The sequence below is a fragment of the Agelaius tricolor genome, unplaced genomic scaffold, assembly GCF_023055355.1.
Source record: "Agelaius tricolor isolate 1412-34295 unplaced genomic scaffold, bAgeTri1.0.p SCAF_1, whole genome shotgun sequence".
Classification (NCBI taxonomy): Eukaryota; Metazoa; Chordata; class Aves; order Passeriformes; family Icteridae; genus Agelaius; species Agelaius tricolor.
In genome coordinates this window covers 88,984,956-89,009,177 of record NW_027269261.1, presented here as the reverse complement: position 1 = coordinate 89,009,177, position 24,222 = coordinate 88,984,956, and the positions used below count along the sequence as shown (strand labels likewise).

General features: G+C 40.7%; 1 protein-coding gene across 1 annotated transcript; it reads right to left on the bottom strand.

Annotated features, from left to right (window-relative positions):
- Positions 1-1,811: 1,811 nt before the first annotated feature.
- LOC139602652 (elongin-A-like) lies at positions 1,812-14,295 on the bottom strand. Its single transcript, XM_071453034.1, is given in 12 exon segments — positions 1,812-1,835; positions 1,838-1,878; positions 2,014-2,132; positions 3,855-3,978; positions 4,312-4,492; positions 5,233-5,330; positions 5,875-6,048; positions 6,854-6,953; positions 8,365-9,067; positions 10,102-10,214; positions 11,883-11,939; positions 14,251-14,295. Coding segments are annotated over 12 exon segments (1,779 nt in total).
- Positions 14,296-24,222: the final 9,927 nt, after the last annotated feature.

The following is a 24,222-nucleotide window of genomic DNA, read 5'->3' as shown; positions in this document are numbered from 1 at the left end:
GTGAGAAAATTAAAGTCACCTAATCTTGAAGTAAAATTTGTCCTCCACATAACTCTGCTATCATTGTCAAGGATAGGGAAAGTTATTGCCAATCAACAATGTAATTCTATTAGTTAAAACAACTCTTTATCCTTCAGACTCCAAAGTGGATATTCACATCATCTATATCTATTCTGGATGGCTAGAGCTGTGTTCTCAAATGCCAGAGCCAAAACAATGACTTTGTCTTTTCTTACACAAAAGGATACCACACTTGATAGAAACCTTCAGCTGAATTTAGCTTCTGCCACCAAGTGATTAGCAACAAAGAGTGGTACATTGGTCATTCAGCCAGATTTAAGTCCTGTAAGGAATGCTTCTGGGATGAACTGTTCAGGTATGTATGACAGATGCTGCATTACCTCTCCTACTAGTTAATGCTTGTTTTGATTCCAGAAACAGCAAAAGCTTCCCCCAGCATTTCCAGTTCAACATGCATGTTTTCAACTTCCATTCTTTTTAGTGCCACTGTAATGCATGCAGAAAAACCACAACACAACAGCACACCTGCTGACAACAAACCCCTGTATAAACAGGGCATTTGCACAAGCTGTTATGTATGGGTGACTAAGTTAATGGCTGGAAAAGCCATTTTTAGTAGCACTATTTTTGTAATCTATCTGTAGTACCTAACATATAGGATGAGGAAATTCACACATAAGGTGTTTTGAGTAAGAGACATCAACCTAAAGGTTTCATGACAACCTTATCCTTTGCTTCATGAAGAGTTCTAAAATGCCAAATCCTATGGAAGTACAAAGGAAGAAATAAGACCTACTTGCAACTACTGAGTGCAATTGATAGAGCTTCTCCATTTCTAAGGCATGCCTTCAAGGCAAAGTCAGGCTTACAATTCAGGCAAATTAACTGGTTTAGAAAAAGAAACTACAAAGACATATCTCATTTCTAAAACGAAAACCATTCATAGACCAATGCCAAACTGCAGCAGTCCCTAACTCTTGAAAGGACAGCTATGCAAGACCAAATAGCTTCTGCACTTTAAGACAACAGGCTGCGAGGTTGTGAGCTAGACCTCTTCATGACAGACTGAGAGTAGCAGATCAGAGTGTGTCCACATTTTCTTTCATCTCCACACTTACATACAATCATAGAATCACAGAATTGTTTGGGTTGGAAAAGACGTTAAAGATCATCAATGTCCAACTGTTAATCCAGCACTCTGATCCTCAAATGCCACATCTACACATCTTTTAAATATCTCTAGGAATGACAACACAGCCACTTCCCTGGGCAGCCTGTTCCAATGATGACAACCCTTACAGTGAATTTTTTCCTCATATCCAATCTAAACCTTCACTGGTGCAACTTGAGGCCTTTTTCTCTTGTCCTGTAACTTGGGAGGAGAGCTCAACCCATGTACAACCTCCTTTCAGGTACCCATAGAGAACAATAAGGTCTTCCCCTCAGCCTCCTTTTCTCCACACTAAAGCACCCCCATTCCCTCAGCCATTCTTACAAAAACTTGTGCCCCAGACCCTTCACCAGCTTAAACTCATAAATATATCACCTATAAGGGTTCATATAAACTGATTTGTCATTAGTGTGTACTGACCTTATTTCAATTCAAGTAAGAATGCAGCAGTATGAAAGAACTCAGAGGTTTCAGTATTTATTGCTTATTTTTCACCCATGCAATTTTTCAGAACTATTTTAACTAAAGCAAATTGAACAGTGCTTACATGAACATTACTTTCATTCACTGTAGCATAATATACATACAGTCACATCAAATAAGCTTCAAATACACAGCCTCATTTTATCATTGTCCAACTCTACTCCTCAGTGCTTTCAATGTTTTCTTCATGATTGGTGCTATTTCTTCAATAACAAAAAAAAGAGACCAGTTAGGATTACAGCTATGAGCAACTTAAATTGGTATTAGTCTAATATTAAGCATATATTAGGCAGAAGGTTAAAACAATTAAATTGATCATCTTAGGAAATGCCACTTACTTTTGGTAGGCTTCTTTCCATCTTGAATCATGACACCTGAGCTAGAACTTCTACTGTTGCCAGCACGTATCAGATTTGATAATGTGTTATTTCTGTCTCTCATTTCTGGAATCCCTGTTCTTTTAAAACAAGCAAGTTAAGAAAAAAGTAACATTTAATATCAAGCTACTATTTGCTCTGGCTTATTTTGAAAAAAAATCAAAACCAACAGCCTGATTTGGTATATTTAAGGAACTTTATACATTTCAAAGTCATAGGATAATTCAGGTTAGAAGGGATTTCAGATGATCATCTTTTCCATTTTAATTGTTGAACAAATATTACATTTATAAGATTTCATGTCTCCTATTAGTCTTTAAAATCAAATAATCAGAGTTTGTGACAAATCAAAATGGCCAGCAATACCACTGTGATTCATAATGCCCTGTGCTCTAGTTTGCACCTTGTTTTTCCTCTTTGAACACAGCTTAACTGCTAACTAACTCATTGATAGAAAATGAGAGCAAATGTTTAAAAACAAAACCTCTGTACCCGACTAGCAAAAGGTACAGTAACTAACTAAACATCATATTGGAATCCTCAATCAGCAAGACAAGGACTGAGGCAGATACATACACAGAGCTGGCGCCTCCTGCTAAAGAGCATTAACCCAACACAGCATTTAAGTGTCAGCACAGTGTCACCAAGCGTGGCCAGCCCCGTACTCCTCGGAGCCAGACACCGAGGATTCTGCCAGCACTCAGTACCACTGCACCCTGAGTGAGAATAGCAGCCTGCTAAGGAGCTGCATGACTGCACACAAATCCTTAGCAGGATTGTTTAGCTCCTGCAAGACCAGCCTCTCAAGTGAGAATTTCACCTATACAAATTCTGCAGCTTAAAAAACCAACAGGTCAAAGTAGTGAAGTTTAACTCATTGTGCCTAAACAAACCCTTTGGTTCTCCAGAAGGCAAACCAATGAATCTCTTCCAGCTTCTTTCATGTCTGAGAAAAAAAATCATGCAAGGCTTGGTCTACATCATTCAGCTACTGGTCCAGAGATTACTGGAGCACAAAGGACATATATACTTGTATGCTACTGTACTTGAAGCACCTAAACTGGAAAGGCAGGTCTGTCACAATACAGAATCAACCTCCCACAGAGCAGCTGAAAGCTAAAGTGCAACTCAAAGTGCCTTAAGCTACTGCCTTGGTGAAGGACTATCTTTTCAATGGAAATAGTAACAGTATGGAAAGAACCTTCCAAATCTCACCAGCTGAAGGCACAGTTATGAAAATTTATCTGGTATAGAAGTTGTGTTTAAGAAAATTCTTACATCCAGGCTGCCCTTCCTAACCACATGTAAGTATGCCCTTCCATACTTACAACCACCCTGAGCAGCAAGTCTGACTTAGCTTCTGAAATTCACAGGGAAGAAAAAAAAAAGTATTAAAAGTTCCCAAGGTTCATTCTGGTCAGCTGTATCACACCAGGCAGCTGACTGGGATTTTATCAAAGCAGGAGAACATGTGAGGCTACTAGGCAGGTTAATAGACCCAAAACATCAACAATGGAATTGCCCTAGGATACCAAAGCAGCTTTAGTGCAATCTGGAGAAAAGAAACAGTGTCCACTTACACTCCAGCTGGGAGAGTGAATTCACTGGCACTTGTGAGAAATGTGCAATGACAATGCACACATGCAGAGGAGTACACAAGACTTAAAAGGCAAGTTTGTTTCTAGCTACTAGACACTTTTAAAAGGAAAGTAAATAGAGTTATGTAGAACTTTAAAATTATTTTACAAGCATGATTTTGAACTGAAAGACACAAACTCAAAAGCATAGTACATAGCACTTACTTGCACTTCCCTGTGGGATGAAGCTGGATGACAGGTCCTGCTGCCCCATGGATTTCTTGCTGTCGGCAAAGGTTCCTGGGTGGTTTTGCTGCCCCAATCACATAAGCCATTTTTACTTGCCTTCCTAACATAGAAGCAAGGAACAGAGGATACATGACTTTTCATATCCTTTATGTCCAAAACTCTTTGCATTGCAGCTTAGAATCCTTAGTCCAACCAATAAGGTAAGATTTGTCTAATGCATAATATTTGCAGGATACACCAACGTATTGTATTAACACATCTGTTTATTTTTAAGCAAATTTTAATTTAAGAGTAACAGTGTTTGTCCTTGATGATTTCTCCTGGAAGTACAGCATTAGTACTCACTGCAAAGAAATCACTAAACCAAACATATTGTCAAGATCAGCAGACGAGACTGGGTTTTTTAAGTGGAAGAGCTAACCAGAGATTTTACCTTTTGGTTTCTCAGATTGAGCTGAAAGAATATTTTTTGTAAGGATCTTCAGTTTTTCTTCTCTCTGATTAAACAGTCTCCAGTACATTTCACGCCAAGACTCATATTCCAGAAGGCTCTCATTTTTAAAGTCTCTTTGGCAGTGTTTCTTCCACAAGTGGTCAGCCTCTTTTATAAACATCTAATTTAAAACACAGACATCTTAAATCAGAGATTTAAAAATAACATTTTCAAAAGTACCTATTCTCTGAGCCTACAGACAAAACCCAAACCTTTGGTGGAAGAAGGTGCAGAGCAAATCCCACCACACGTGCTGACAGGTACCCACACTGTGGCAATACCATGCAGGGACACTGACTGCAGCCTGGAAATGACACAGCTTCAAGCAGCAGAGCTGGAGTCAGTGAGCCACACTTACAGGCCAGACTTGTTTCTGCAGCACAGGCTCAGGCCACTCCAGCTCTCAACTTGAAGCACACAGAGGAAAGGCTAACTTGCCCTCCAAAGGACTGCATACTCAGAACATCAATGTCCAAGTGCATCATGGAGCTCAAGTCCCAACAGTGCAGGTAAATCTACCACATACATGAAATCTCACTCCAGCTACTTCCTGGCTGATATGTTTTCCAGGCTTAGTATTTTGTAACTTGAATACAGTTGGTTCTGACTTTCCCAGATATTTCAGTGGTAAATACTATGGTCATCTTTTTTCTTTCTTACTATCAGAAATACTCTTGTATACACACTTAGTCTTTCACTTAGTCATCAGTAGTAACTCTCCTGAATGGTTTAAACTTGAGAAAGGGGGACTAAATAATGACAGCTGAATTCAAGGAAATTAGTATGCAAGATAGAAAACCAGTGCAGCCCATGGAGTTCAGGAACTCTGTGGTTTCCCAAATTTAACAAGGCAGAATTTACCAGATTACATTTCTCTACTCGAAACAACTGCTCTGGTGTGCAACGTGCTAGCACAGGCTCAAGAATTTCAAAGGGCACACCTCCTGCTTCTTGTAGCACTACAAAAGAGGACAGTACTTTCAGCATCTCACTTATTTTACTCAATGGGTAACACCACTCAGTTTAAAAATAAAAACACAAGTTAATTTTAGCAAGCACTAACACAACATCCTATGCCAGGCTATGAAAATATTTAAAAGTCAGCAGTTCCGTACTGACTAGCAGTTATACTTGAGGATGGATAAAGCACCTTTGAATAGTAATTGCCCCATCTTTTACTGATATGCATAATTTCCTCCTCTGCCTATGCAATGAAGAATGTCTTGATCACAATAAACATGGGGGTGAAGGGGCAGAATTTTTAGTTTATCATTTATAGGACATTATTTTAAGTAAACTTGGACCTTTAAAATTGTAACTTTGCAAAACAAAGCTACATTTTAGCACAGTCATCAATCCATTTCTGCAACTGCTTTTCACCCTGCTCCAAGTCACCATTTGAAGGGAGGGACAATATATTTTAGTAGGCCAGTGGTTGGCATGGAGGAAAAAAATCTCATACCCTTATAGTCACAAGTGCTACAAATCCCCTGAAGTACTCACACTCAATATTGTTGTGAAGCATGCGGACACACTGCTCATGCAGCGTAAGCATCTTGGAAAGGCAGACTGCCTTGGAGCCTGAGTAAACCTGCATTTTGGAGTTCAGTCTCTGCCCTGTGAATTGAACTATCTCATTGACTTGCTGGGGTGCTTCTACAGCCGGTACTGTGAATGCTGCAAGCAAAACATCAGGCAGGTTTCACAAGGCTTTAAACATTCAGCTCTGAGATAAACATAAATGACCTTTACTTACATATACAAAGTATTTTCTTAATAAAAAGTTACTGCATTACAGCATGGGACCCTTGCCCCTTGCATGTATTGTAAATTGCAGAAGTCCATTCACCATTATCTAACTCCAAGATGTACACTGCAAGTTGAGCTGCACCAACTCAAACCAGCCCTACATTATTTATCTCCAGTCTACATGAGCTGTATTCACATCTCAATTGCTCTGTTACCCATCCACAGAACTTTACTAATCATTCTGAGTTATCTTAGGGAAGTCAGAAGCTTCAACAGCAGCAATGTTTCAAGATCCCAGTGGTAGGAAGCCACATGAGAAGAGCTGCTAGGGAACCACTGGTACTTTATGCCACCTACCTATAATGATACTAGTGGTTCCTATGCCAAAGCTGGACCTAGTGCCTCATGTATTTGTTCTACCTAAGATCATTTCTGCTAAGGCTTTGCCTGCTCTAAGTACAGACATGAGTAAAGATAAATGGAGCCTGTAGAACAGCCCCTTGGTTTATGCCTTCTCTAAGTCTGTGGTAACCTTCCTCAGTAAGACATTAGAAGGAAGGTCTTGTAACTCCCTTCAGCTTCAACAGAGTTTCTACAGATGAGGAAGTGAGGCCCCTCTTTGCCATGGACTGATGAGCTAATACAGCTTATTGGAAAAGGGGATAAAACATTTCTATGCCAACCTATAAACACCTGCACTATTTCACATTTATCAGCCTTGTTTATTACTTACCTGTAAAGTCTGCAGCACATGGGGGAGATGATTCTGAGATGCCTGGCAGAGTCTTAGGTAGTGGAGTATTAAGAAGCTCTTGGAGGGATGCCACTTTGGCCTGTGCACAGTTAAGGAAAGATTGCTTCAATATTATAAATTCAGGGTTAACCAGGCTTAAAATAAGCTACAATAAACCCCCAAACATTTATGCAAATCCCAAAATTAACTAGGATAACTAGAACTCTTGCTTTTCTACACTAACATTTACTCACAGGATTACTTTGCAGTATATCCTTTTATACTCCACTTACCAACACTATACCACTGAGTGGTATAGGAACTGAGTGGGACATCTGCAATTAGCACATAGAAAGATTAAAGAACAGAGTAGATATGTAGAGCTAACAGGCTTTCAGATAAATCACTACTGAGGCATGCAGCGAATGAGGCAAAACTGCAAGATGACAAAAGCATAATTCTAAAAGACAAGAAACAGCTTTACACCTAGTCCTATCAAGTCTCCTAGATCACATTCAGTAAGCCATTCAGCCTAAAACATTCACAGCTAACTCCCTAAAACAGGATTTAAAGATGCAGCAGCCTGTTATGTATGAGTCCCTATAAATGGATCAGGTGCAACATCTAAATTGCATCTTGGGTGTCCTCCAATTGCAAGCCAGGCACTTACAAATTTTGGGCAAGTCAGCCCAAAATTTGAATCCCCTCACTTTATTTAAGTATCTATAGTAACTTTTCACAACTGCTTGAATATCTGAGGTTTTTCCTCAAACAGTTTATGTTAGAGTATCATACATAAGCCTCTACATTAATATTTCCTCATCTGGGACAGAAGATACCACATTCAGATTGCAGATCTTCCGTAATAAAAAAAGCCTAAAGCTTTCACATCACAATGAAGATATAAATCTGAAGATAACCCTAATTTTCAGTGCACAAAAGGTCTTCATTTAAAAGGTTTAATTCAAACATTTTTTTGCATACATATTTCCTCAGAGGAGCTACTTAAGCTTTTTGCATTTCAAGAGACTAGGACAGCTCAGATTATTGTATGTATAATCTAGTTCTATATGCAACAATGCATTTAAAGAATGTTCAGTTCCACTGCAAACATTAACATTCACTATTAAAGAACCATAGCATCTGACAAAAGGACTGTTCTATACACAAAGAGCTGCAGCAGCCACAAACCAGGACGGTCAAGAAAGAAAGAGGTAGATGTCTTCCAAAGGTAACTGCCTTTGCACTTTGAAAGTCAAATGCAGATTAATTGGTAAGGAGCAAACACCATAGTAATATTGGAAACATTGCTAAGAATACAAGTAATAAATTAAAAACTATCTCTTTTCTCCCCAATATTGTCATTATTGGCAATTGCAACGCAGCTGATACATCAGTCATGCAATCTGTTCCTTCAAATAAACACAGATAAATTTCAGTGAAATTAAAAGTCTAAAGCACTTGTTTGTCTGCTGTTTATCTGCTTTTATCTCAACCCTGTAGGGATTTACCTTTTTACTCGGAGTTTCTGATTGATCACTCTCACATTTTTTTACATCTTCAACTCCCTCTTCTGCCTGAGAAAGTTTTGAAGTCTTTTGTAGTAATGAGCTGTTCTTCTCTTCACTGCACTTTTTTGGCCGTGCACCTGTAGAACGAGCTTTTCTCTTCCTTTTGTTGGTAACCTCATCATAAGTAAGATAAGATTCAAAAGACATAGTAGGGGGTTCAAATTCCTCATCACTAGATGATTTGGCTTGGTCTTTCATGACAAGATTTTGTTTTGGTTTCTTCACACGTTTAGGATTTCTCTGTTTGGAAGCATCCTTACTAGGCTTTTCTTTCAGGGACAATAAGCCTTCATTGGCTGCAGAGGAATGCTGCTTCTTTGAAATTGTCTTTCTCTCTGTGGAGGTGCTCCCTTTGAACTCACTTTCTTTAGCCTGAGAATTGGTATCCTGGGAAGCATGCTTAGAACCACTGCTGCTACATACTTTATTATCACATTCTTTTGGAGACTCACAATTTGTACTTTGATGAGTCTTTTCACTACAAATATGCTCCTTATTCAGCTTTGTAGTAATGGGAGCACTGCTGGAACTTGTAAAGGCTGGTACAGATGTTTCAGGCTTCTCTGAAGGCTTAATCTCCTGGGAAACAGAAGATTTCATCTCACGTTTTTCTTTTTCATTATTTTTTCTTCCCCTGCGATCACTGCAACGATAAAAAAATTACATCCCATTCTCTAGCTGATGCTAAATTCTTAAACAATCTGGTTTTCCAATATTAGTAAAACTAAAAGCATAAAATCACACCATGTGTCAGTGTCACAAAACCCAGAACTTAGTTCTGCACTGTGTTCTTAATCTTCCATTATCAGTACAGAATCACAGAGCTCTTGGGTCCAGCACTGCTAAATATTCAAACAAGAATTGATAGCAAAACAAGCCTGAGCAGGAAAACAAACCTGACAGTACTATCTGCTTATAACATGCTGGAAACCACTTTTCACAAAGCTTCCCTGCATGCTTTATAACAAAGACATTGTGCTTGAAATAACTAGGAGTCAGAAAAATTTACAACATGTTCTGTAGGTGAAACAGATTAACAGGTCAGCCTTTATGATTTACTTATCACAGGTTCTAGTATTTTACTTTACTGTCATTTGAACAACTTCAGATTTAAAATGCACTATTTAGTCAAAGTATTCCCTTGGCTTTCTCAGCTCCACTGTTTGGAACTGTTGGAACTCCATGAAACATACAAAGCAGAGCAGGCCTGGCCATGGCAGTGGTGGCTGCTTCAGTCTCAGAAGAAACTGCATCTCTTCACTGTGTCTCCTCCAGTGCTGGACAGCCCTCTCAGTCCACAGGAACATTACAAGAAAAACCTCTATACAACCACATCACTGGAGAGCTGCCTCCTTTAACCACCACCTCTGGGAAGAAAGAGCAAGTTTCCCAACTTCCTCAAGTGCAGAGCAGTGCCCATCATGGTTTAGTCCTGCTTGCACCAGCTGGGAGCTAAGAACTTGTGACACTCACAAAAAGCAGCTGAAGTCAGAGAACCGACTGGCTAGTTGACCAATAATGGTTTGATTGTTTTGCTCATATTTTACAGCTGCATTCTCAATTCACATTCCAATTCAACATACATATGGCATTCCAAACACCCTTCTAATTTTCCAATCTGTATTTTCAAATTACACTACAATATAATTAACTTCAAAGAAAAAAGTTCACACCTACCTTTTATTTTCTGGAGAAATAAGCTTTTTCCACTGTTTTAACAGACTTTTAGCTACATTCCCAGCAGTGGCATGTTCCCTAAAACCTTTAACTGTTTTGTCTATGCCAGTTTCCTGTTGAAGATAATGCAAGAAAGATGGGCAGAATAAATCACAACTCTCCTCCCAAATAAAACCTCCTCTACAACTGCTACAAACAGTATTAGCCTAGTATTCAGAGCAGTCCTATGGCAAAGAATAAATGCCCTCTTTATACTGCAAACAGAATTGAAGCAAGTAGTTATTTATAACCAAATATGGGGAACAAAATGCAGGCTTAATTCATAAAACTGAGGTAAGTAATTTTCCTCCATTAAATGTACATACTTCAGGAATTGCACTTCTCTCAAATGCTTAAGCCCACAACATGCATCAATTCAAATTTCCTTTAGGCTTATGAAGTACATTTGAGCATATTAGAGAGCATATATGTTGGGCATGGTGTAATACAAAATACATCTCAACCAGCAGTACAGGGTTGAGGGGTCAGAGCAGCAGAGTTATTTTCTCAACATCATTGTGTCTTCAAATCTCATTTGAGTAGGTTTTGTTTAAGCAAAAATATCTTGCAGACTTTGAGTGTTTGTAGAATCACAGGTGATTTTAATAATGTATTATCAGTAAACATCTGATTCACAAACCCTCACTTTAAGATGAGGCAAAATATGGAATTCAGTATGTTCACTGCAACCTGTGAATGCTCTTGCTAACAACTATACTCCTGTGAAGTCTGAGCTATACACGTTACTCCCACATAAACAGCTCAGCCTCCAGAAAGGACTTCCTTAAATTCACTTCAAGTATATTTAGCTTGTATATAATTTGAGCAACCTGATTTGGTAAGTCAGTCATTGCAAACAGATGGAAGAAATCTGGGGGGACTACTTCATAAAGCTATTTATGTTCCTCAAATGCATTAAAAATACATGGAGCCCTCTGCTGTAAGACATCACTTTCCTCTATTTGACTTGAAGGCTTCCATCAAAATCTGTCCCATTATAAAGCATGCAAAAATTCTGGGAACATGAATCATCTGCAGGAACCCTTTGTCATTTTAAACAACTAATTGCAATGTGAGATTATGTATTTTTATTGGAAAACAAAATAAATATTGCTTCATTTCAGTAGAAGTCTGCCTGTGTCTAGGCAGACAAATGCCTTTACCTGAACAGGTATTCAAATATCTTGGCAACTACATTTTTCCTCTTACTCTGCAAAGAATTATTCTCACAAAACCAACATTTTTTTTCTTTTCAAAACACAGACACATTGCTTATAATAGCTAGAAGCTTCACACACCAGTGTGAGAATATCTAATATAGAATTTGACAGGATGCAGCGTGGATGACGATAATAGTCACAGGAATCATTATTGGGGATTCCTCCTCTTTAAATGCAAGAAATGAACTTTAAGCTGCTAATGAAAGACAGGAGAGTTAGACAACTGACTTAAAGAATGGTTCACCCATATTTGCTTTAAGCATTGATTGAAGGCAGTTTTACACTAAAAAGAAGCCAACCTGATAAGCAAAGTGTCCTCTATATGCTCAGTTTCCTATCACTGTTGACATAATACTACATCCATCAAGCTGGATGACTTTTGGGAAATTAATCTAACCAAACAGGATATAAATTTAAAATTATAAAATGAAACATGTTCACCACTTCTACAAATGCACACTCTTGACATTTACATAGTAATTCACTGTAGAAGAGTGTAATGTATTATTACTGATCACTTACCACTAAAATATCCAGCGATAAATCCAAACCTTGTAGTGCCTTAAGTGTTTTTATAATCTGGAAGGAAACATCAGATTTTTTGTTTTAAACAAATACTTGGAAATCTCATTCTGTTCCTCTCATCCTCATTCACATATTTAATCCAAAAACACACAACAGTGTTAAAAGGAACATCCAGTAACTCCTGGAAAACATGAGCACTCCTTTATTGCACATCAAGCAGTGTTTGCAGTCAGTGCTGTGAACCAGTACAGTCCTGCCAACCCCTCAATTTCAGTAACAACAGAAAATCCAGTAAATAGTTTGAATTTACTGCTACAGAGATTACAGTAAATATCAGTAACACAGCAGTAGAGGCTACATATATATGCCTACTCATCCTGTGGCAGTGGCCCTCATTTGCCACAGAGCCAGTACAAAAGCTGCATTGTGCAAAGCCACCAAGCAAAAATCAGCAAGCCTCAGAGTCAGCAGCACTACTCCATCAATCCAGGCCAAGAAAGGACAATAGAGCTGGTGCAAGCCCAGACTGCACAAAATAAGGTTTTGAAAACATAACTGCAATTTGAATTTTAACAAAACAAGCTTGAGCTAGAACAACTGTTTCCTTTTGGGCTGTCAAAGCTTACACCTGTTACCAAACACAACACTTCCATAAAAGCAGGAAAGATTTTTTTCACTTACAAAATACTCATCTTTCCATGAGAAGTGTTTTAATAACATAGAAGTCACATTTATAAGCAGAGTATAGATTTCAACAGCAGTATAACCCAATTTATTTGGCAATGGGTAGCATATAGCATCCCAGAGTCTTGCAGCTAACCATACACAGCAAATTTTCTTATCTTTCTGTCATTGTTTAAGAATGGCATTCCCCAATTTAGAGTTGCCACTAAAATACTCCCAACCACACACATGAAGCTATGCTACAGAGATGACAGAATTAATGTACAACTGAAATAGCAGCATTTCAGAGGGCTTTCACAAAGCCTGAAATACTAGTCAAGTATTTCAGATCATTGACACTTCTCAGTGTAACAGCAGGAACACAAAACGCACTACCCAGAAATCTTCTGACAACAAAAGCAGCTATAATAATTGCAGTACCTGATGAACTGTCATTTATTATATTAGATACTGTTTCTGAAATGGCACTGCAGGAGGTGGAAGAGGTACTAAAAATGAAAAGCAAGCTCAAAGAAACAATTTACAAGTTGCACTCCAGAGATATATTGCTCTACTGTTGCTCTAAGTCTCATTGCTCCTATAATGCATTTGAGTAGTGGAATCCCACACTTGACACTGATCTTCATTGTGTTCAGTGGGCTCTATCTACATGCCTGGCATGCAGCTCTTCTGTAAATCATCCACCCTGAAACAGCACTTCTGAGTCTAAACAAGCACAGCAGAAATGCTTCACAGCCTGGGAAAATGTGAGACAAGGTAAAACATACAGCTAGGACCAGAGGCAACAAATCAAATCTCTCTCAAAAAGTTCAGCCAGCTACAAAATGGCAGGAGACTAAAAAAAAAAAAAAAATTAAATTAAATAATTAATTTTTAAAAAAGCTTCCTTACTAAGATTTCAGAACCAGCAAAAAAGCCATATGAAGTTCTGCTTATCTTAAAATAAGGCAATCCCCAAGAAAAATTGCAATTGCTCACAATGTTGACATAGTTTTTAATGCTTGAGATGAGCAGTGTCAAGTTAGTTCACTTTTATCTAATTAAAAGAATTTATATCCTCATTGATTAAATTTATTTTGCAATGAATAATTAAGTAACCCTCTGCTGACATGTTATATTGTGATATTTAACATGTCTAGATAATCAAGCAATGCAAACCACTGGGAGTAAATCCCATTTATTTTGCCAGAGACAAACCTATTTGTGAAAGAATACTAAGGGATGTTTTCATCAAGATACAGAGAATAGGGGTTTTGAATAGTTTCTCTTGATGGATTTTGGACTAAGTTAACTCATAAAGCCAAGTTTATTTCGGAAGAAAAAATTCAGGAAGCAGGCAATTACTATTCATACAACTTCAAACCAACAGGCTAAATTACAAAAGCACCTAGATGACAAGCATGTTCAAAAGCAGTCAACACATTTTAATGAAAAACAAAACTTGCAAAGTCTTCTAAACTACAGACCACATTGCTCATTTGGGTTACTTGGAATGTGTATCACATTTGGAAAACTAAGACAAAAAACACTGTTTCATTTTAAAAAATAGAAAAAATGGATCAGACACACTGATAAGGTTTTTAGAAGTGATACCAACCACTTAGAAGCAGGGAACAGCTCAGGCTGCAGGGCAATCAGCAGCTCTGCACGTGCAGGACAAGTACAAGACTCTGTTCTGTACCTGGACAAAGTAAATGGCCACATCCAGCCTGTAGGAATCACACATCTCCAAGTTCTTGGGATGTAGAACCAAACTTACTTACAGAAACAATCAGAAAATAAGCAAATAAAATTTGTGGCAAGCATCTGTAGCAGCAGAGAAACTTTGTGTTTATCCTATTTGCTAGAGATCTCTGATTTCTCTACCAAAGACAAAGCACAAATACCAAGCTCCTGTATTATCTATTGGGCTTTGGAGAAAGGTATACTGTGATCCACAAGATACAGCAAAGTCTATCACCAAAACCAGAGCTTGCTAGAAACACCAACTTTGTTGTCCTGATACCTATATATAGTATACCATTATAATTATTGCATAAAATAAGGCAAAATGATGAAGTCTGTTCTGAGCAGGCCTTTAAAAACAAAACAAAGACTGATCTTTCTCTAACCATTGCTTTCACCACAGCATTTGTGGCCTATCTGGCTCTTATCTCACTGGACTGGATCTAGCAATTTCTTCAGGGAAGACCTTCCATATACACACAATACATATGTACCCCTCCACTGGTTTTCAGACTATTTTACCTCACATACCACTATCAGCTATATCCTTGTGGAAAAACTATCTACTTTAAGAGACTGTAAACTTCATAGAAAAAATTTGAAGAAAATTTATCTTCATATACAATTCCTAAACTAGTCTACATAATTCCTAAATTCTGATTTATAAAGAACAATCAAAACCCTATAGGACAGGGTTTTTTTCTCATAAAATACATTCCAAGAAAAAACAAGACCTAGGTCTTCATGCAATATAAACAGGCAAAGCCTTATGGACAAACTCAGAGCTTGCACCTACATAGTGGTGTGAGACAAAAGCAAAGATGACAGTAGGAACAAAAGCAAGCAAAGAATCAGGGAGGAAGGCAAAGCAGGCTGGAATTTGGAAAGCAGAGATCAATGGGAATAAGCAATGGGAAAGAAGCACGTAAGCAAACAAAATTTTCCAGAGCTAGAACTGAAAGCAGAGTGGTAACAACAGCTGCCAGGTGCACTGGGTTTGGGCAATTTCCACTACACCACTGTTGCTCCATCATCCTTCATCCAAGTGCTGTACAGGCTCCTCTTGTTTTCCTCTCTGAGCCTGGAGCCTCAGGAAGGATGTGACCCACTAACAGGCTCCCAGACCATCTGTCCTCAGGGGACAACATTTCTCTATATTAACTCCTGTTTCCTCTCTTCACTCAATAGTTGCATTTCCCTTTCAAAGAGATCCCTATGATTCTTTTGCTTATTCTCTTCTATAACAAAGCCTGTTATATTGACATTATTGACCTATACTGAAATTCTATCAGGTCAATAACTTCTGGCTGAGCTAGACAACTCATTTGAAAGAGTACCAAGACTTTGAGGAAAGCACCTTAGAAAAACCCAACTCTGTCCCAAGCAGATAATCCCTATGTCCTCAGCTAACAAAAAAAAAAAAAACTTGAACAAATACCCTCTCCAAAAAAAAACCAAGCACAGCTGTTCACCTAAAACAACTGCTTAGCTTTGTGTTCAGCTACTAAATCTAATGATCTGTTAATTAACTAAAGGAGCTTTCTTCCAATCATCTTACACAATACAGAAATAAATGTAAATACTAATCACACACTTTACCTTGGATCTTTAGTTTCATTAAGTTATGCTAGCCAGAGCTACAGCCATTCTCTGGCTATCTTATAATCTTTCCAGCTAGACCAGTGTTGTTTTTAAAAACAGTCCTCAGAACAGGACACAATATTCCTGTGATTGTCCCTCTAATGCTATATAGCAATAATAACATAACCCTGCTAAGCTACCCAAAGATAGCATTTACCCCATAAGCCACTGCACTCTACTGCAATTTCATGCTCAACTGGTAATACATCAGAGCTCCAAATCATTTTCTGAGTCAATGCTTTCCAAAATACAGTCTCCTATGCTGAATGACCTATATTCATAGCTCCTAGCTGTGACTTTCCACTGAGCCATGGTAAAACATGTGTTGCTCAAATGAATGTAGCCTACCACATGATCAAATTTGGTTTCTAGAAGGGATTCACTTCATTTCATACAAATGACTTCAGTATGGGTAGCATTTCCCTACAATGTTTGTAGTCTTCTAAATTAAGTAAGTTTCAGCAGCATCATGTCACAAAGAGATGCATAATCACTCTCCTACCCCCCAAAAAACCACCACAAACCCACAACCCAGCATTGTTTCCTTATGAGGTCTGGCACTTATTTTTGGCAAGTGCAGCTGAAATCAGTTTCATGTATTGTATCAGGCCCATGCCACTGCTGCTCTAACCAGCATCATACAGAAGCAAGTCAAATGCCTTGAAGCTTGCCTACACTAATTCACAACAATTAGTGTCAGCCAAACACAATTTGAGATAGATTTGGCAGAGACATAACATCTCACAGAGTGGTATGGATCACAGCACCACCCTTCAATTCTACATCAGGTTCAACACAGGCATCTTAACATCATGCATCATTCCTGTATGATCAATGCCAATGAAGACCATCTCACTGACCTTTAATGCTAACACAGTACTTTTTCCCACACCTTCCCTAGAACCATAAGCATCATTCAATAACTGTTCTTTCCTTTGTCAATTCTCTGAAAACTCAGTGGGTACCTATCAAACCTCACACATCAAGAAACTTTTGAAATGGACAATTGATGTTCTTTGTGGTTATCAAAAACCTTTTAGCAATATTAAAAAGCCCAAAGACAAATATTCTCAGTATGGAACAGAAGTATTTGACAACAACAACAACACTTGCCTACATATACATCTGTGATATTGATTTGCAATTCTTTTCACAAATTTCTAGAACTCACTTTTTTGCCTTTAAAGATACTAACCACATAATTTCTCTTGTTAGATTCAACTTCTGTAAGGAGCACCTTTCATGACTGCCAATTTACAGCTATCAGTTTCTCACTTTCCCTGCCACTCCTCAGGCTGTGTTACCCATAAATACTTCTATTTCACTACACGGTTTTACCAGGGACAGAAGTGCTGCAGCACCACCATTAGCTCCATTTTACACAGCACCTACTTGCAGCTATGCCACATAAAAACATTATCTCTGCTCCCTTAATGAATCCAAATTAGCCAGAGTTGTTCTGATTTTTCCCTTTAGTAGAATGCTTTGAAACTTACTGGTTTGGTATTACTTAAAAACTTATTACTTCTAGAATTATTTTCTTTTCCTTTGCTACCTCTTGTTCAAATAGTGTATCAACACTAATCCCAAGTACAAATTCAGACACTGTAATAGCTGATTGCTCCTGTAGCATATGAAGAGATTTTAGGCTAATTGAACTGCAAATTAAAACTTCTGAAGAAGCACCTACACAGATATTGTCTACATCACAATTCAAGAAGATATGCCATTATATAAGCCAATATTTCTTCTATATGCATACACACATACTTTGAAAACACACTGGAAACATGATTAATAGCTAAGATTCTCATCAACTACCAAATACAATGCCATTTTTACTGCTGCCCTCTGCCTCCAACTACAAACCTCTATCAAGTTATAATTTCTTTGAAGCCCATAAAGATAAAAGCACCCTGTATTTTCAAAGTGAATGTGACCCTCCAAAAATTGAATTTAAAAAAAAAAAAAAAACAAACCAAGCAGAAACCACACCACTGTTTCAAATACACCTTCTTCAGTCAAATATAACTTATTATTTAATAAAACGTTGAGGCCAATTGGCACACGCTATTTAATTCCATTTCCTTGGGAATGCCGGCTGCTGCTCAGAGAGCGGGGCGTGCCTTGGTGTCCCCCTGCCCCACAGCCCGGGGGTGTCCCCTGTGCACCTTGGTCCCCTCTGCCCGTCCAAAGCCCGGTGCAGCCTCAGCACCGGCTCTGATCGCGCTCCCCACTCATCTCTTCCTGCCTCAGGTGTCCCTTAGCTACTCCCCACAGCTACTGAGCAGCCCGGCCACTCTACAGGACTTGTTTCACAACAACAGCTTAGTCCTCCTTGGACCAGGAAGAACAAGGCAGGGCATCAGAGGCCCCGCTCCTCTTTGATGTGTGCCGCTACAACCAAGCAGAAGCGCCTATTTCGCACAGACAAGCTCCTATGAACACAGAAACGGCAGCCCAGCAGCTGCTGCACTGGGCCTCCGGGCCGGGTACCTCCGCGGGCTGCCGCGCACGGCGCAGCCGCTCCTGCAACCCCAGCACGCTCCGCCCTTTCTCCGCCATGGCGCCACCACTCCGCCCTTTCTCCGCCATGGCACCGCCGCTCCGCCCCTTCTCCGCCTCGGCACCGCGGCCGGGGCTCCTCTATCACCGCCCAGCGTTCTTGTAGCTGCACCCGCTCCGCCATTGGCCGTTCATCCCGGCCGAGCTGGTTGTTGGCCGCCCAGTTACCAGCAGTAACAGCGCGGACTGTGTGCTTTCCTCTGTCCCGCTGGGCTCCATTTGATCGCACAGTGCGGTGCTGAGCAAGCGGTACTGAGCAGCCTCAGCGTGGCTGGGGCGAGCCCCTGCAGAGGGGTCAGGGAGCGGCCTGCCCAGGGAACGCCTCGGCGCTGTGCCCCTGCCCGGCCGGGCCCCTGCCAGCCTCGGGAGCGGCCCGGGCGGGCCCTGCGCTGCGTGCGGCAGGTGGGACGCGGACAGTGTCACTTACCTGTCCTGTTACCTGCAGCAGCCCCGAGGCCCGAGGTATCCCTGGTGACTGTGCGTGGCGGCGAGGCTGCCCTGTGGAAGGGTGCCGTGTGTTGGGGTGGCGAGGCCGAGCCGTGAAGCCGCGACTGGCGCCCGCACGCAGCCCGCTGCACTCCTGACTCAGGCTGAAGGGGACATCCTTTTCTTTAGGTCCTGCTGCTATTTTTTTCTTCTTCTAATTTTTTTTTTTAGGGCCTGAACACTTCTGGGCCCCGCAACTTTCAGCAGGGCTCTCCCATGGATTACCTAAAAAGCTTGTGACAAGGAATCAGTCTTTGCTCTGCGTGAGCTGCGCATCTGAAGCGAGATCTCTGCCATGGAGTTTGCTGGGGCTGAGCATGTGCTTGTAAGACTCCCAAGATGAATGAGTCCATCCTAAAACTGTGTGTTTGCAGAATTCCTTGTGAAGTTACTATAGGTGTAATGAAAGCTGGTGCACAGAACACCTTTCACCTTTAAAGTGGTGTTTGAGAGAAGTGTTAAAAAAAAGTGCAGCCAGTCTTAACTACAACAGAATTTTAAGTAGGCAAAAGTTGGTATTTGCACGTTAGGATTGCTGCTCTTGCAAAATAGATCTTACTACAGCTTGGCACACTTTATAGCAAATTCATCAGTAGAGAAACCAGAATAACTGATAGGGCAATACAGTAGGTAGAGCATTCTGGTTAGAAATGGAAAAAATAAATCCAGGTCCCTGATGCAGACTGTCTCTCCAGTTACCATACTCACATTTTTATTTTACAGAAATAATTAACTCATTTTCACAGAATGTAGAGACTTCAGCAACCCTACCTTAAAATAGGCCATTCACAACTAGTCACTCTTCAGTTTTCTGGCCAAATAGTATAACATTATTTGTACAGAGTGGCATTTGTGCAGAAGAAATCTTCAGAAAAATTCAGCCCACACCAGCATTGTGATTAAAGTCATTATTGAGTAGGGAAGTTGAGGGTCAGATTGTCATACGAATTGTGTGATTGAAGCTGGAATTCCCCTGTGTTGTTTGAAAGCCTAATTATCAAACTACTGGATTTCCTGGGATAAAGAAGATGTTCTTGCTGCCCAGTTATTCTGAAAAATAATGATTTCAGGATAGCGAAGACGGTATTTAAAATCTCAGTAGAACACAAAAAATATTTTTAGCCCAGACCTAACTGAAGCATTTTTGGTATTGCTTGTCATAACTGTCAAGAGGAAAGAATTCCAAGTTTACTCAGTCCTTCAAAATTGCAGCCAATACTGATTATTACAAGGATTTGTTTGTTTGGCATTGATGCATGACTCCTCTTAGGAAGAAGTGGGCTTGACATACACACAAATATTGCTCCAAAAATTGCTCTGACACTACACGCTGAAGGGGTGTATTGTACCATCAGCTCTGCTGAAGGCTTGCAAACTCTCTTCTGACCTTTAAGGACTTCCCTATGCCCTACTTCCAGTGCTTAGTGAGTTTCCAAGGAAAGATTGAAACCAGAAAGAGGAATAGGCTTTGTTTGAGCTCAGGGGAAGAGCCTGGTGGAATTTCAGGGGATCGATCAATGAGGCTTGACTGGCAAAACTAGGCAAGGAAGTGGGAGGAAATGATCAAGTACAGGGGAAGGTCTGAGTGACCCACTGGAGCTGGGTGCCTTGCTGAACACAATAACTCAGAGCCACCTCTGTGAAATCAAGCCCTGTGCATTTGTTCCTAACAATGTTGGTTTTACATTAATTTAGAAGCTTTAAAAACCCACATTTCTTTTCTATCTCTTTTTTTAAGACTGCAGTTCCCACTGAAATTCAGTATGCTTCGACAGTTACCTCCTGTCTGTGTAAGGAATTTCATCCTTCCTAAAGGCATTGCTGGTGTGATTATCCAATACATTCAGATTAGTGCAGTTGAAAATCCACCTGCAGCCCATGGGGATCCACAGGGAATGCAGTGATCAGCTCGTGGGGGAGGTGCCCATGCTGGATCAGGGGGATGCCTGGAGGAGGCTGTGATCCAGTGGGAGACCCAAATGGAGAGAGAGAGAGCCCTTGCTTCCAGGCTGGAGCAGCCTGTCCTTGGAGGACTGCACCCCGTGGAAGAGTGACCCACGTCACAGCAGTTTTGGGAGGACTGTTTGCCTGTGGAAGGGACTCACATTGCAGCAGTTTTGGGAGGACTGCTGCTCATGGGAAGAGAACCATGCCAGAGAAGTTCATGGAGAACTGTGTCCCATGGGAGAGACTCCATGGCCTCACAGGGGAAGGACTTTTCTCCCTGAGCAGCAGAAGAAAACCTTGGGTGATGAACTGACCAAACTCCCACACCCTGTCTTCCTGCACTGTCAGTGGGAAGGAGGGGAGGGGGGGGGAACAGTGTTTTAAGGGCTTATTTTACTTCTCATTATCCTCCTCTGATTTTGTTAGTAATTCACTTTGCAACTTAAGTTGAGCCTGGTTTGCCCTTGAAATATTTCTCCCAGTCCTTATCTCACGCATGAAACCTTTGTTATTTTTGTCTACTCTGTCCAGCTGTAGCAGGGGAGGGTGAGTGAGCGACTCCTGTGGGTGCCTGGCATTTGGCCAGAGTCAAACCACAATGACATACTAGATGGAGACTCCCTTTTTACAGGAAATCACAAGGAAAAGGTGAAGGGGGATGACTACAAATTACTCCTGAGGAGATTATGATTTGACACAAGAGGAAAAATTTTCACAATGAGAATCTAATCTCCCCAGGGAACTAAGTGGTGGATTCCCCAAGGTTGGACACTTGTAAGATTTGTAAGAGGGTGCTGGGCCATGTGGTCAAGAAAATGATTTTGCCAAGAAAGTTGGAACCAGGTGATCCTTGGTATTCCTTCCAACCTGGTATTCCACGATTCTATGAAAATGAGGCTTTGTCCTTCGTTTTTTGTAGCTGTGGCCATTTTTTTCAAAAGGAAAGCTGGTTCCCTTGTTGCTGTTGGGAGGGCTGAGTCTTATGTCCCTCTCATCCACTCTCATTTCACACATTTGACTGACTCTAATTTCCTATTCTGTTTTTTCATTCTTACCTTGTGATGTGGCTCCAGCCACACAGTGATGCCCTTTTGTTCAAAATGACAAGTGTTACTTTGCAGCGGTTGTTGTAAAAGCCCATCTGAGCCTGAAGGCAGCCAAATAAATCTGTATGATTAAGCATTATACAAAGCACATCCAAGAGAAAATCTTCCTGTTCTCAGACTTCCACTTCCCCCAGTACTCTTCCCTTCCCATGCAGACACTTGCACTCTTTTTATCTCTCCTGTGGGATGAAATTCTCCTGGGATGTGGCAGTTTGGCTTTATATTATTCCTGAGGTTGCCTGGCAAAGATGCGGAGATAAATTATTCCAGTGTATGGTATAACCCCAAGTCAGGATACACACATGAGAGACAGAAGATCAAAGTTCACATCTCTGAAAATATATCAGGATGTGAGACATAATCTTTGAAAGCTGAGGCAGGTCTTTATGGAAGCAGTGACCTAACTCCACAAAACAGAACATGACTGAATCCCCATCAGCTGGTCTCCTTTCCTCTGCCTGGAGTTAAGCATGGAAAATCTAAGGAAGTGTAAAGTGCCAGAATTTTCATGGTGTTTTCTGGGGGTTATTTTAGGTCATAGAATAATAATAATCATAGAATGGGTTTTGATGGGACCTTCAAAGACCATGTAGCTTCAACCCCCCTGCCATGGGACATCTTCTGCTAGACAAAGTTTTTTAAAGTTCTGTCCAACCTGGCCTTGAACCCTTCCAGGAGTGAGGCATCCACACCTTCTCTGTGCATCCTGTTCCAGTGCCTCACCACCCTCATCATAAAGTGTCTTCCTTATGTCCAGTCTAATCCTGTGCCCTTCCCTAACCATAGGGCTTTCACCCAGGCTCCCAGGTGGGAGCTGGGGAACCCAGTGGTTCACCCTACATTTACCTGAGGCAGTTATTACCTGCTGTAGTTATCTTCACCTTCACCTCCCTTTCCTCCCATGTACCTGTGCATTTGCAGGGTCCAGGCTTGTCCTCCTGATTTCCAGTGGCCAGGCAGCCCAGGGAAGCTGAGCTCCTGTGGCTGGGCAGAGGCAGGGAGCAAGGCATGGAGAGGAGGGGTCATTGTAAAGAGCACCCGAGCACAGGCTCCGGTCTCTCTTGCTCGCTGTGACAGCCAAGTGCCTCACTGAACACCAGTGAGCTGGGACTTAAGTGGCCTCTGATCTTTCTCACTCTTTTTTTCCCCACAATTCCTCTCTTTCTGTGTTCGCATTTTCCAAGGAAGAGGCATTTTCACGGACAGCTCTGGAACAGTATCTTTCTGAGGAGGGTAAGAAGTTTTTAACTCCTCACTTTGATAGTTTTTAGAAGGTGGCATTTTAAAGCAGGGGGGAGGCTGGCTGGTATAAGGCATTGTTTTGGGACCCCAAGTGTCCTTTGGCATGACTGGTACTTAAGCTAAAATAAAGTAGGGGAAAGGAAACAATCATAGAAAACCAAATTGCTCAGTGTTTTCAGAGTTCAGTAACTTGATTTTATTATAGGATTGTTTGATTTGTTTCAGTAGGTTTGCATGTCCCATCACTTACAGTGTTTGTACACTAAGCTACCTTGTGAAATTTCTGCTGATGAAAAAGCGTTTCTCAGGAAAAAAACTTTGGATAGTGAGCATTCTTGAACAGAGAGCTTGAAATGTTGTATTTAAACGAGCTCTGCAATGATTCAATGAGGCAATAAACATTAAGTGCTACATGTATTAAAAATTATAAGTTACAAGTCTCTAAAAATACTTAGAACAACAGATAAGGCTGCCGAAAGAATATGCCCTCACCAACTTTAAAATTGTGACTACTAATATGCAAAGTTATAACTATGTGTGTAACACACAAAGTTATCCAAAAGTTTTGTTTTGCTTCTTTTTCATGCCAACAAATATATGTGACGCTTGCAACATCATAGTGTTTTTGCAACAAAATTTGTGTTAAACAGCCAAGTGTACTAAAACACCAGCTATACCTTCAACTGAACCTGTCTTAAAATGGCAAGCTGCTGGGAGGTTGCTATTCTGGGAGGTGACTCTGATAGGTCTCAACAGATGCAGCCCCGGAATGCAGCCAGAGCGGGGGAGCCGGGCAGCAGCTGACCCCTGCGCTGGCACAGTGGCATGTCAGGGATCACAGCTCACGTCAGCACAGGCTGACACTGACACTCCGGGCACACATGGCCCTCTCCCTCGCCTGCTCTGCACATGGCCGTCACCCAGCAGCAGCAGCAGCAGCA